Below are 15,858 nucleotides of genomic sequence, written 5' to 3'. Positions count from 1 at the left end.
ACAACAGGTAACATCATGAAACAACAGGTAACAACAGGTAACATCATGAAACAACAGGTAACATCATGAAACAACAGGTAACATCATGAAACAACAGGTAACATCATGAAACAACAGGTAACATCATGAAACAACAGGTAACATCATGAAACAACAGGTAACATCATGAAACAACAGGTAACATCATGAAACAACAGGTAACATCATGAAACAACAGGTAACAACAGGTAACATCATGAAACAACAGGTAACATCATGAAACAACAGGTAACATCATGAAACAACAGGTAACATCATGAAACAACAGGTAACATCATGAAACAACAGGTAACATCATGAAACAACAGGTAACATCATGAAACAACAGGTAACATCATGAAACAACAGGTAACATCATGAAACAACAGGTAACAACAGGTAACATCATGAAACAACAGGTAACATCATGAAACAACAGGTAACATCATGAAACAACAGGTAACATCATGAAACAACAGGTAACATCATGAAACAACAGGTAACATCATGAAACAACAGGTAACATCATGAAACAACAGGTAACATCATGAAACAACAGGTAACATCATGAAACAACAGGTAACATCATGAAACAACAGGTAACAACAGGTAACATCATGAAACAACAGGTAACATCATGAAACAACAGGTAACATCATGAAACAACAGGTAACATCATGAAACAACAGGTAACATCATGAAACAACAGGTAACATCATGAAACAACAGGTAACATGAAACAACAGGTAACATCATGAAACAACAGGTAACATGAAACAACAGGTAACATGAAACAACATGAAACAACATGTAACAACATGAAACAACATGTAACCTCATGTAACAACATGAAACATCATGTAACCTCACAACAAAATCTGCAGAGCTGCGATAATTGTATGCCCCTAATATTCAACATTTTGTTGGTGTCAAGAATTCTGTACAATAATTTTTGCTAAAAAGCACGACGTCTTGAATCTTGCATAATTTTATACATCAACTCATTCACCCTGTACCGTGGAATCGGTACATCAAAAATCTATTCCCAACTATTTTGCAATATGTATGGCACAGCCTATTTTTATTCCACCGCCAGATTTGATCCTTTATATATTGGGCACACAGACCAGTTCTTGATACACAACGGAAACTGTTGAGTGAAAAAACCCAGCAGCATTACAGTTCTTGACACAAAGCCGCGCACCTGGCACCTACTACCATATCCCGTTCAAAAGGCATTTCAATCTTTCGTCTTGCCCCTTCCCCCCCTCAATGGCACATAAACACAATTCATGTTTAAATTGTCTGAAAGCTTAAAAATCCCTCTTCATCCTGTCTCCTCCCCTTCATCTACACTGATTGAAGTGTATTTAACAGGTGACATCAATAAGGGATCATAGCTTAAACCTGGATTCACCTGGTCAGTCTATGTCATGGAAAGAGTTCATAATGTTTTATACACCAGTGTATGGTTTTACATATCATAAACCCTATTCGCTCTGGACTAGTATTACTAGAGAACGTTGGTTATGTAATTATTATTAACACCAAGATAATGGATTTCAATCAACCGTTCTCTGTCGTGGATGATGTTGGCTTTCGCCGACTGGTCGAGAACCGGTACACACTACCAAGTAGGCTCTATTTTTCCAGATGTTCCACTGCCGGAGTTACACAGTATTGTTGAAACACACCCATGAGCTACTTGCTATGGGCGTCACTGCTATTAGCTTCACGACTGACATTTGGACCAGCAATATCAGCCCCATGAGCATGCGGAGTCTGACAGCACAGAGGGTTGACGAGGATTTCGTACTGAGGAAAGCCATATTGCATGCTCAAGAATGTGCTGGTTCTCATACCGCTGCTGCTATTTTAAATGGCATTTGAGAACATGTTTGAAACTTGAAAACACTCCTAGCTCCAATCAAACAACTGACTGGATAAATAAGCTCAACTGTGTCAGCAGCAGATGTGATATCCTCTGTCATGGCATTGAAACACCTGCTCAACACAGACCGTGGGGTTGGAAAAGTACTCTAGCAGAGGCGATTCGGTGGCATTCTCTCTGAGCCTCTACTGTGTCGCCACCATGCTCGATGCTAGGTACTAGGACCGCTACTTCAAATGTAGATGTAGACAAGGAACAGGGTTTACGTGAAATGTTACAGACACAGCTGGACAAGATGGAAATGGACACCGTGACAGTGCACACTGAGGAAGAGAGGCCACGGACAGACAGAGCTGAAACTTTACTGCTTGACATGTATGATGAAAACCTGGTTGTGACTGAACAAATGAACAACGAAAACCGTACAGCAAGTAAGTGAAAGAAAGAAAGGTTTTGATGAAGTTTGACTGGTAATGAGGACATACTTAAATGCCAACAAAATTACTTTTTGGTCAGTGTATGTGTGTGTGTGTTTCAAACAATTTAACTGTACTAGAATGCTTAAAAGCCGCAAAATTGTAATATCGGTGAATACCGATATGCAGGCCATTCATACACAGTGCATTCGGAAAGTATTCAGACCCCTTCCTCATTCTAACATGTGAAAAACAGGTTCAGACATTTTGCAAATGTATTAAAAATAAGAAACTGAAATACCTTATTTACATAAGTATTCAGACCCTTTGCTATGAGACTCGAAATTGAGCTCATGTGCATCCTGTTTCCATTGATCATCCTTGAGATGTTTCTACAACTTGATTGGAGTCCACCTGTGGTAAATTCAATTGATTAGACATGATTTGGAAAGGCACACACCTGTCTATATAAGGTTCCACAGTTCACAGTGCATGTCAGAACGAAAACCAAGCCATTAGGTCGAAGGAATTGTCCGTAGAGCTCCGAGACAGGATTGTGTCGAGGCACAGATCTGGGGAAGGGTACCAAAAAAAATCTGCAGGTCCAAGAACACAGTGGCCTCAATCATTCTTAAATGGAAGAAGTTTGGAACCACCAAGACTCTTCTTTGAGCTGGCCGCCTGGCCAAACTGAGCAATCGGGGGAGAAGGGCCTTGGTCAGGGCGGTGACCAAGAACCTGATGGTCACTCTGACAGAGCTCCAGAGTTCTTCTGGCCAGCCGGAAGCCACTCCTCTGGAAAAGGCACATGAATGCCCGCTTGGAGTTTGCTCTGGTCTGATGAAACCAAGATTGAACCTGGCACCATCCCTACGGTGAAGCATGGTGGTGGCAGCATCATGCTGTGGGGATGTTTTTCAGCGGCAGGGACTGGAGACTAGTCAGGATTGAGGGAAAGATGAACGGACAAAACATCTCTGGAGAGACGTGAAAATAGCTGTGCAGCGACGCTCCCCATCCAACCTGACAGAGCTGGGAGAAACTCCCCAAATACAGGTGTGCCAAGCTTGTAGTGTCATACTCAAGACTCGAGGCTGCAATTGCTGTCAAGGATGCTTCAACAAAGTAATGAGTAAAGGGTCTGAATACTTATGTAAATGTGATATTTCAGTTTTTGCTTTGTCATTATGGGGTATTGTGTGTAGATTAAAAAATGATTTAAACCATTTTAGAATAAGTCTGTAATGTAACAAAATGTGGGAAAAGTCAAGGGGTCTGAATACTTTCCCAATGCACTGTATTGCTTATGCGCAGCACTTTGTTAAATTTATCGAACAGTTATTGTTTTCTTGCTCAAGACATGAGCAACACCTGTCATACTCAAGACATTTCTCTCAAAACACAGAGATGTCGATAGACACAGGAATAGTAGTATCAATTGACCTTGGAGTTTGCCAAAAAACAGTAGGTTATTCTGGCTGGAAATGTAAAAATTACTGCCATGGCAGATTCGGACAAGAATAAAATTACAGATGTGGTGTTTCGTGCTCATACATATAATTACATTACTCAACCTCCCCCAGTAAAACTAATCCCGTCCGAAAAAGGCCAAAGTCTGTGGGACCCAAGAGGGGTAAATACATACAGGGGAAGGTTATGGGATTACAACTAGACAGGCAGGGGGGTGGTAATAACAACAACTAGACAGGCAGGGGGGTGGTAATAACAACAACTAGACAGGCAGGGGGTGGTAATAACAACAACTAGACAGGCAGGGGGTGGTAATAACAACAACTAGACAGGCAGGGGGGTGGTAATAACAACAACTAGACAGGCAGGGGGGTGGTAATAACAACAACTAGACAGGCAGGGGGTGGTAATAACAACAACTAGACAGGCAGGGGGGTGGTAATAACAACAACTAGACAGGCAGGGGGTGGTAATAACAACAACTAGACAGGCAGGGGGTGGTAATAACAACAACTAGACAGGCAGGGGGTGGTAATAACAACAACTAGACAGGCAGGGGGTGGTAATAACAACAACTAGACAGGCAGGGGGTGGTAATAACAACAACTAGACAGGCAGGGGGTGGTAATAACAACAACTAGACAGGCAGGGGGTGGTAATAACAACAACTAGACAGGCAGGGGGTGGTAATAACAACAACTAGACAGGCAGGGGGTGGTAACAACAACAACTAGACAGGCAGGGGGTGGTAATAACAACAACTAGACAGGCAGGGGGTGGTAATAACAACAACTAGACAGGCAGGGGGTGGTAATAACAACAACTAGACAGGCAGGGGGTGGTAACAACAACAACTAGACAGGCAGGGGGTGGTATAACAACAACTAGACAGGCAGGGGGTGGTAACAACAACAACTAGACAGGCAGGGGGTGGTAATAACAACAACTAGACAGGCAGGGGGTGGTAATAACAACCTAGACAGGCAGGGGGTGGTAATAACAACAACTAGACAGGCAGGGGGTGGTAATAACAACTAGACAGGCAGGGGGTGGTAATAACAACAACTAGACAGGCAGGGGGTGGTAATAACAACAACTAGACAGGCAGGGGGTGGTAATAACAACAACTAGACAGGCAGGGGGTGGTAATAACAACAACTAGACAGGCAGGGGGTGGTAATAACAACAACTAGACAGGCAGGGGGTGGTAATAACTAGACAGGCAGGGGGTGGTAATAACTAGACAGGCAGGGGGTAATAACTAGACAGGCAGGGGGTAATAGTGTACAGTTAGAAGAGAAACTACAGAGGCCTGACAGGGATGATTTAACATCTATTTACAGATCCTGCAGGGGGATGGGGATTTCACATACAGTCTCGACGGAACGCTCTGCTTTACTGAGAACATGTTCTGCTCGGAGGCTCCACTAGCTAAATAAACAGTTTTGTTTATTCCCCAAATACTGCACCACTGCCAAGTGGACATGGCCTATAGCGTGTATCCTGAGCAAGAGGGCAAAACCCAATGTACAGAACTGTACAATGAGGAAAGTAGATTCCATGACAGTCTAGACTCCTGTAGAAACTTCCCTACTGTTCTGTGGAGGAACTATGTGTGGACAAGACATGTGGCCTAGTTGAATTAGTCACTGTCAAGTTACTAAAATAAATAAATAAATAAATAAATAAATATTATCTGGTTTTGCCTGTATACATCATATGACTAGGGCTGTCCCCGACACGCAAAAAAAAAAAAAAATCTTGGTCGACCGATAGTCATCTGTTCTTTCGACCAATCGATTAGTAAACATTTTAAAACATGTATTTTTCCATATATAGACACACCCGACGTGTTAATAAAATCAAATATATGTAGGCTACTGAGCTTGTCTGATGCTTTAAGTACTACGATTAAAAATTCAGACACACAAATTAGTAAAGAGGGAGCCAGAGATCAATTTAGCCGAACCAGAAGAAGAAGCTGTTCCCGACCCTTCTCCTGCTGGCCATCACAGATTCTGGCATTAAGCTCCTGAAGTCGTCGGTGATAGGCTTCACCAGCGGTCACAGTGACGGTGAGTTAAGACAACCAGAAATAGTATCAGATCCCCAAATGGGAAAATTTTTAGGCCTACATTTGCACACAGTCCAGGTAGCCTAGGCCTAGTTTTATGCGTAATCAGGTGCTTGTCCTTACTTAAATATTGACCCGAGCGCTTCAAACAGAAGACAATGAATAAATGGACAACTCGTAAAATGGATATAACCAAGTGTATCCTAGGTTGTACGCTCTGCAAACAAAGTGACCACTCCTACAAATGACAACAGTAAGACTAATTTAATATATTATTATGCATTAACAGAAGTTACCGTAACCAAACAAACGTTGTAGATTAGAAATTATGCTAACTAACAATAAATGTACTGCTGGCGATACTGGTGTGCCATCCCCGAGGCGGCCGCAATGGATTATTCCACTCAGACAGGTATCTTCATGTGCCATAAATTATTTTTTAGATATTTGCCACTGCTCGACTAAAATCATCTCCGTTGACCAACAGCCTATCGACCAAACAATCGACCAGTCGACTAAATGGGGTCAACCCGACATATGACGCAAACCTAATATGTGCAGATAGAAATACTTCAATGCGATTAGAGTGAAAATGTACAGGTAACTGTTAAAATATAGGAAACAGCAACATATAGTGTCTTAATAGGACGTTGGGCCTCCACTAGTCAGAACAGCTTCAATGGACCTTGTCATAGATTCTAAGTGTCTGGATCTCTACTGGAGGGATGTGACACCATTTCTTCCAGGACATTTTGCCATGTCTAATGTGCATTCATGTGATACAAACATTACTACAAAATCTATGGCCTAAAAAAAACAGCTGACGTTAGCTGACAAGTTATAAATCTCTCTCCAAGATATGCAATAGCAGTTAACAGTATGTATTGTATGCGTGTCATCCACACAGTTTATAACATAGGATTTTATAACATAAATATTATACATGAAACCAAAAAGGAATACTCCATCTCTCAACAAACAAAGTCCTCAGTCGATGATTGGTGGGAGTTGCTGTCCCCTCTGACCGATTGGTCGACGTGGCCGTCACTCACCTTGCGTGCCAACGATCTCCATGTGGAGGTGGGCCAGACCGCTGGCGGTGGACAGAGACAGTTTGATCATGCCCTCCACTGTGACTGTGTAGCGGTTCAGATAGTCAAACAGAGAGCCGTGCTCGTGGAAGTCTGACACCAGCCACAGCTGGGTCCATGTCCCGTTATCTGAGAAAGAGCAAAAGGTGAGAGATGTACAAAGACAAAAAAAGTTGAGTAATTGGAATGATGGAGAGAAAAACAGAAAGAGAGGAGAGGTTAATGAACACAGTGACTCGGTTCTCCTCAGAGCAATGTGATGTTACCTACAGATAGCCAAAGAAGGCTCAGAGCAGCTGAACAACTATTGACCCAGCGCCATAAAAACAAACACAAACCTCGAGCAGGGATTGTGCACGGAGATCATCCAAATATTCTTACAAGCCCACACCAGTCCAGTCCACCTTACTGACGCGGCAGACCAGAGCCCCTACCTAGATCACTGATAGAGGGGTACTACAGACCAGAGCCCTCAGCCTGATCCCTGATAGAGGGGTACTACAGACCAGAGCCCTCAGCCTGATCCCTGATAGAGGGGTACTACAGACCAGAGCCCTCAGCCTGATCCCTGATAGAGGGGTACTACAGACCAGAGCCCTCAGCCTGATCCCTGATAGAGGGGTACTACAGACCAGAGCCCTCAGCCTGATCCCTGATAGAGGGGTACTACAGACCAGAGCCCTCAGCCTGATCCCTGATAGAGGGGTACTACAGACCAGAGCCCTCAGCCTGATCCCTGATAGAGGGGTACTACAGACCAGAGCCCTCAGCCTGATCCCTGATAGAGGGGTACTACAGACCAGAGCCCTCAGCCTGATCCCTGATAGAGGGGTACTACAGACCAGAGCCCTCAGCCTGATCCCTGATAGAGGGGTACTACAGACCAGAGCCCTCAGCCTGATCCCTGATAGAGGGGTACTACAGACCAGAGCCCTCAGCCTGATCCCTGATAGAGGGGTACTACAGACATTAAGGAAAAGAGGCTCTAGCCTATAAATGCACCCTTACAAAAGTGATTTGACGCTTTAGAAGTGAGCTGTGATTGTTTGTACCTTTGTTGTCGGCGGCGATGAAGCCCAGGATGTTTTCGTGACGCAGCATGACCGTCTGGTAGATCTCGGCCTCACGGAACCACGAACGCTCCTCACGGGAGGAGAATATCTTGACCGCCACCTCCTCGCCTCGCCACTTTCCCCGCCACACCTCGCCGAAGCGGCCCTTCCCGATGCTCTCCTGGAGGATGATGGTCCGGGCTATGGTCCTCTGTACCAGTAGGGGCAGACCTGGGAGGAAGAAGAGGAGGAAGAGGAAGGCATTTTAGAAAAACACTACAAAAAGGGCCTGGTCTCTCACTGCAATGTACAGTACATAGTAACAGTTGCTTAACACTAGCAAAGACTCAATTCAAAAGGAAGACGTGAAAATTACCTGAACCAAAACGTCAGTTAAACGTCAGTTAAATCAAATGAACTGGCTGTGCTATGGCTTTTGAGACGGTATAAAGACATTTAAACCTTAAACCCAGTCACGCTCCCTCTCCACCTTAATGTGTACAAAATCCAGGCAGACTGTGGATTGATCTACTTGCCTCGATAAAGAGCAAAATATTGAGCTGGTTCATCCTTTATGATCCTATTGTTACAATGAAATCCCATTCTAAAAGCCTGAAACTTAGATAGGGTTGGTGTGTACATCAAATCAAACTTGACTGTGGACTTAGCCAGTCTACCAGATGTGACGGTCTTGGTGCCACCAGATGTGACGGTCTTGGTACCACCAGATCAGACGGTCTTGGTACCACGCAGAAGAAAAAAAAATCCACTTTGCCCCATATTGGAAAATCCTACATTAATATTGATTCCCACTCTTCCCCAATAAAATATCCCAGGAAGATGATTCTGAATTAAATCCAGGTATCGAGCTGTTCATTTCTGGTCGGAACGAGATGACACTGTCCTGTCCTCTTGCCAGTTCTCACGCCACGCCTCCTGACTGGCAGGGCTGGCGTCTGGGGGTCAGAGCAGTTTCCAGCAGCTCTGTCAGCGCTACCTGTCATCAGAGCCCCGCTCCGCTCCAATAACACCACCCCGTCATCAGAGCCCCGCTCCGCTCCAATAACACCACCCCGTCATCAGAGCCCCGCTCCAATAACACCACCCCGTCATCAGAGCCCCGCTCCAATAACACCACCCCGTCATCAGAGCCCCGCTCCAATAACACCACCCCGTCATCAGAGCCCCGCTCCAATAACACCACCCCGTCATCAGAGCCCCGCTCCAATAACACCACCCCGTCATCAGAGCCCCGCTCCAATAACACCACCCCGTCATCAGAGCCCCGCTCCAATAACACCACCCCGTCATCAGAGCCCCGCTCCAATAACACCACCCCGTCATCAGAGCCCCGCTCCAATAACACCACCCCGTCATCAGAGCCCCGCTCCAATAACACCACCCCGTCATCAGAGCCCCGCTCCAATAACACCACCCCGTCATCAGAGCCCCGCTCCAATAACACCACCCCGTCATCAGAGCCCCGCTCCGCTCCAATAACACCACCCCGTCATCAGAGCCCCGCTCCAATAACACCACCCCGTCATCAGAGCCCCGCTCCAATAACACCACCCCGTCATCAGAGCCCCGCTCCAATAACACCACCCCGTCATCAGAGCCCCGCTCCAATAACACCACCCCGTCATCAGAGCCCCGCTCCAATAACACCACCCCGTCAGAGCCCCGCTCCAATAACACCACCCCGTCATTAGAGCCCCGCTCCAATAACACCACCGTCATTAGAGCCCCGCACCCCTCCAATAACACCACCCTGTCATTAGAGCCCCGCACCCCTCCAATAACACCACCCTGTCATTAGAGCCCTGCACCACTCCAATAACACCACCCTGTCATTAGAGCCCTGCACCGCTCCAATAACACCACCCTGTCATTAGAGCCCTGCACCGCTCCAATAACACCACCCTGTCATCAGAGCCCTGCACCGCTCCAATAACACCACCCTGTCATCAGAGCCCTGCACCGCTCTGCTCCCATTACGCCATGGCTAAGGCAGAGCCCATCTGAGCCAGAGATGGACAGATAAGATAACTGCTGCTTTCACTACACACTCACCTCACAGAGGGAGGGAGAGAGGGAGAGAGAGAGCGAGCCAGTGGCTCAGTCTGCCCCACCATGTCACAGCAGGGTGCCTCCTTAAGAGCTGTTCTGTAGCTACACACACATTGGCAGAGTAATTCACACACTCACACAGAGGCATGCTGGTAAGCGCACGCACACGCACTGAAAAATAGTACTCTGATACAATTGCACACACACACACACAAAGGGCAAACAAAGAGACCCAACACAAGAAGCCACACCTTAGCAGATAAGACACACCGTCGGGCCGCGTTACCAACGCGACACACCGTCGGGCCGCGTTACCAACGCGACACACCGTCGGGCCGCGTTACCAACGCGACACACCGTCGGGCCGCGTTACCAACGCGACACACCGTCGGGCCGCGTTACCAACGCGACACACCGTCGGGCCGCGTTACCAACGCGACACACCGTCGGGCCGCGTTACCAACGCGACACACCGTCGGGCCGCGTTACCAACGCGACACACCGTCGGGCCGCGTTACCAACGCGACACACCGTCGGGCCGCGTTACCAACGCGACACACCGTCGGGCCGCGTTACACACTGTCGGGCCGCGTTACACCGTCGGGCCGCGTTACCAAACGCGACACACCGTCGGGCTGCATTACTAACGCGACACACCGTCGGGCTGCATTACTAACGCGACACACACAAATAGAGAAACAGAAACTTAAATAATATAAAACATACGCTGTCCTGCATGAGCAGAGTACTCTACACACAGTCAGTCTACACACAGTCAGTCTACACACAGTCAGTCTACACACCCAAAACCCCACGGCTCCCTAACCCACCAGAGCCGGAGCCAGAGGTGGTCATGTCGTAGATGAGGTCTTTGAGGGTGGAACCCACGGTGAGGAAGGGGTGATCCATGGTGGGATCCTCCTCGTTGGGCACGCGGTGATGCACACCCACCCGGCTGTGGCAAACGTAGAAGACCAGCACTAGCACGAAGCACAGCACGCACACGGGCCCCGCGATCACTGCCGCCAGAGCTACAGGCCCCAGAGGAACCGGCTTCACCGTTGGCACTGCGGGAGGGTGAAAGGGAAGGGAGAATATTAAAAAGAATTAGACACAACAACAAAAAAATCCACTCTGGCCAGACACGCCACAATAGACATTAACTATTCATAGGAGTTCATCTATTTGGCAACTTTCAACATAATTGATTCTTTACAAATAGTTCCACATTCAGATGGGACAATCAGATAACTCCCAACCAGCTGTATGTGGAGATGGTCCCGGGATAAGAGTGGGTGAACGGGCCGTTGATTGAGATGGAGTGAGGACCAAGTCTACATTAAGTGCTGGGTACAAAAGGACAGGTAACCTACAATACCCAGAATACCCACACACCAGTGCTCCCCACAAATGTCTGACCATTACCTGGTCTTGGCTCCAGGGGTCCTTGTCGTCGAAAGGCATCCAATATATGAAAGTTATGAATTGGATGGCTCATACGCTTGGTGAAGACACTCGTGACACAGACAAGTCACTGGTTAATAGGGATTCATAAGTCGTTACAGTACATGCCTAAAGGATGACCCATGGTGATACGAAGGCTCTAGCTACATCAATAGTAATGGAAGAGAAGCTTCTCAAAACCCCAAGCTGCTGGAAAATCTTGTTTTGATCAGAAGACTGATAAAGGCTCCTACTGTGTTGGCCGCTCAATAGCCTGTACATTATGTCTAATAGTTAGAAAACAAACATGACTCACTAGGGGTGGCCATCTTTGTAAACATCGCTTGGGGAAGCTAGGAAAAATAAATCAAGTTCGGGGACCCTCAGCCAATCCAGGTACTTTATTCATTCCAGAGTTAGCACACCTGATTCAACTGGTCCACTAATCATCAAGCCTTTGACTAGATCAATCAGGTGAGCTAGTTCAGGGCTACAACAACATTGTGAAACGTCTGGTGGTCCTTAAGGAGCCGTTTGAGAACCACTGCCTTGTATTAATGTCCCTGGAACAGCGTGCTCCCTGGTACAAGGCATTCGGCAAACACTTAAAAATAAAAATAAAAAACATGTCAGAGTTGGGCTTACGTTGTGCAGCGGCAGAGCATTTGTTGGGAGTTTGGTGAAAACAGGGCCACTACACTGTGTGGGCAAAAACCATCTGTTGTCGACAACATTTACATGTCCCTATACAGACAGCGATGCCAGAAATAAATGCTTCGTGAAGCTGGAATACGTTCATTCAAACACCTCCACTAAAAACGGGTATCGGCTAACCTAGGTTGATCCTTTAAACAGGGTTCTGGGCCTCCTCCACCTATATAGTGCATTCTCAGTAGGGATGAGGGTTTGAAATAATTTCACTATTCGAATAGCATCATTCATTTTTGTTGAATATCCAGATATTCTACACTGAACAAAAATATATATAAATGGCAACATGCAACAACTCCTAAGACTTGAATGAACACCAGTTCATATGTAAAGGAAAATCTGTCAATTAAAATACATTCATTAGGACCTAATCTATGGATTTCACATGACTGGGAATACAGGTATGTATTGGTTGGTCACAGAGACCTTTAAAAAAGTAGGGGCATGGATCAGAAAACCTTTTGGCTCAGACAGTGTGACACATCTCCTTCGTATAGAGTTGATCAGGCTATTGATTGTGGCCTGTAGAATGTTATGCCACTCTTCAATGGTTGTGAAAAGTTACTGGATATTGTCAGGAACTGGAACACGCTGTCGTACACGACGATCCAGAGCATCCCAAACATGCTCAATGGGTGACATGTCTGCTGAGTATGCAGGCCATAGAAGAACTGGGATATTTTCAACTTCCAGGGATTGTGTACAGATCCTTGTGACATGGGGCCGTGCATTATCATGCTGAAACATGAAGTGATGGTGGCGGATGAATGGCGCGACAATGGGCCTCAGGATCTCGTCACGGTATCTCGGAATTCACATTGCCATCAATAAAATGCAATTGTGTTCGTTGTCCATAGCTTATGCCTGCCCATATCATAACCCCACTGCCACCATGGGGTTATGAAATCAGCAAACCACTTGCCCACACAACACACGCTCTCTGCCATCTGCCCGGTACAGTTGAAACCAGGATTCATCCGTGAAGAGCACATTTATTCAACGTGCCAGTGGCCATCGAAGGTGAGTATTTGCCCACTGAAGAAGTCGGTTACGACGCTTAACTACAGTCAGGTCAAGACCCTGGTGAGGACGACGAGCACACAAATGAGCTTCCCTGAGGCGCTTTCTGACAGTTGGCGAAGAAAAAAAATCTACCGTTGTGCAAACCCAGTTTCATTAGCTATAATAAATCATCCATAAATATCTACAGAAAGAAGACAGATCCTGCTTCTGTTACCTGTTTGAGTGTTTAATACTCTACTGATTCCGTGAGCACAAAGCCTCAGGCAACCACAACATGTCGGATAAACAATTTCACAAAAAGTCTAATCTTTGCTATGCTGTAATTAAGGCTTTGTACTTTTCCTCATTAGACCAGCTTGTCTGGTGTTATTCAGAATTGATTTAGTGTTGTTTACACTATTCCAAATCGTCAGAAAAATATTTATTTACAATAATAACAACCCTCTTTTTTCCTTGATCTCCTTATTGTTATTATGACTAACATTATAATAAATCAGTAATGTCATTATCATTAGTAAGGCTTAGTATAGCAGCCTTGTATAACCACCATCGAGCTGTAGGCCTAAGAGCGCATCCTGTTTAGTCTTTAAAACTCAACTTAGGCCTATACTTCAATACTTATATGGGCTACTGAATCAATCAATCATTTATTTTGTTCATGTCATCACAGCATAGGAGTCATTCATGATTTGAAATGCAATCAATGCATTTTATATAGTTTCAAAATAAAATAAAGCAACCATTGAATAATTTGCATAAACAATACATAGGCCCGAAACCGTTCCATTCTCGAATGAATGCGACTGTTTTTAGTCTTTGCTGTAATAAAGGCTTCACAACAAAATGCTACAACAGACTCTGGTCTGACTATCATGTATTTAGTGTTGTTTACATTGTTCTAAACGGTCAGAAAAATTATACTGTAATCTAACAGCACCTGTTAGTCACACATAATATGCATGCAGTTAAATTTATTCCACACATCCGACTTCCCCTTTACCTCCTGAGCAACCAGTAAACATTCCCCCGTTTCGAGTTTATTTCTCACATCCTCTGCAACCATTTCCCTGTCACGTGTTACGGTTTTCAGAGTTTGTTATAACCCATTTATTGATGTGTTTATAATATGCTATAGGTCAGGCCCTATTGGTCACGTGCATGCAATGCATATAGGTAGGGCTGTCCGACAATATTTTTTTATTTTGGTCGATCGAGACTCATGTGTTCTTTTGACCAATCGACTGGTCGAAATTTTAAAACCGGTATTTTTGATATATAGACACTATTTTTGAATAAAAATCGACAATATGTAGGCTACTGAGCCTGTCAAAGGCCTTAAGCACTGCGATAAAAAAATGAAGACACACAAATTACTAAAGAGGGAGCCAGAGATCCATAAAGCCTAACCAGAAGAGGGAAAAAAAAATCTCGACCCTGCTCCTCCCACGGGCCCGCTGCTGCTGGCCATCACAGATTCTGCCATTAGGCTCCTGAAGGTACCGGTAATAGGTTACACCAGCGGTCGGCAACCTTTTCCATGTGGAGTGCCAAGTTATCCTACCATTTCTACTGATCTGCGTGCCAGTTATGATTTTCATATGCAGATTTTGGTGGAAAGGGTTTCCTCTAATTTATAAAGTTTTCATCTCTCAAAATCAATGACGTGGTTAATCAAAATTCTAATCGAAATGAAAATAATATACATTTAAAAGTAACTTCTATAGTCATTATGTAAAAGTAGACTTACATAAAGCCAACAAATAAATACATTGCAGCCCGCAGGTAGAAAATATGCTGATGAAAATAAATATACTATAAATCACTTTGGCTATGCATGGCCTGTCTGCACGGAACTTCAAACATTGAAACAACTATTAACTTGGGTCAGGTGTGAAGCTCACAGTAGCAAACTTGCAACATTGTAGAAAATATTCTGGGCCCTCAGTTTCCTGTGCCATTGAGCGCCGAACAGACAGACACAACTGAAGGCTATTTGCACAAAGGGAAAAGAAGTAATGAGGCAGACCTATTTTATGACATTTCCACCTGATCAGAGCATGACATGTTGTCCCCTTTCATGCTGAGTGGTTATCGAAAGGGAGATGGAAAGATTTTTCCAATAGGCTATGTTGAGGAAGTATTGTCCTTCTCAATGGATGTAAAAAAAACAAACAAAAAAACAGACTTAGTTACTTTTTGAAGTGAAGAAAAATTACTTTGAGAAGCTCCACAGTGATGGAGAGTTAAGACAATCAACATTTATAGGCCTACATTTACACGCAGTTCAGGTAGCCTTGGCCTACTTCTATGCGTAAATCAGGTGTTTGTCCTTACTCAAGATTTGGCAGGAGCGCTCCAAACAGAAGACAATGAAATAAACGGACAACTTGTAAATATAATGAAATAAACCAAGTGTCGCCTAGGTTGTACGCTCTGCAAATAATGTGTCCACTCCTATAATGAAGACTGTAATAATAAATAATAATATATTGAACTCATTGAACAGAAATTACCAAAGAAACTTTGTAGATGAGAAATGATGGTAATTCAGGCTAAATGTACAGCTGGTGGTAATTCAGGCTAAATGTACAGCTGGTGG

The 15,858-nt window shown here is 44.9% G+C and overlaps 1 protein-coding gene across 4 annotated transcripts in view; it reads right to left on the bottom strand.

Annotated features, from left to right (window-relative positions):
- Window positions 1-15,858, bottom strand: part of LOC106579675 (TGF-beta receptor type-1) — a 79,102-nt gene that overhangs the window by 14,842 nt on the left and 48,402 nt on the right. For 2 of the 4 annotated variants that reach the window (XM_014159802.3, XM_014159803.3), the window contains exons 3-5: window positions 10,886-11,149; window positions 8,013-8,243; window positions 6,922-7,089 (exon numbers count right to left, since the gene is read on the bottom strand). In XM_014159802.3, the coding sequence (XP_014015277.1) occupies window positions 6,922-7,089; window positions 8,013-8,243; window positions 10,886-11,149 (663 nt within the window). The remainder of the gene's footprint in view (window positions 1-6,921; window positions 7,090-8,012; window positions 8,244-10,885; window positions 11,150-15,858) is intronic. The other 2 variants (XM_014159804.3, XM_014159805.3) reach the window with 2 other exon arrangements.

This window comes from Salmo salar, chromosome 19 (assembly GCF_965601325.2).
Source record: "Salmo salar chromosome 19, fSalSal1, whole genome shotgun sequence".
NCBI classification, from domain to species: domain Eukaryota; kingdom Metazoa; phylum Chordata; class Actinopteri; order Salmoniformes; family Salmonidae; genus Salmo; species Salmo salar.
The sequence above is the reverse complement of the archived record's forward strand: the minus strand, read 5'-3'. Positions and strand labels throughout refer to the sequence as shown.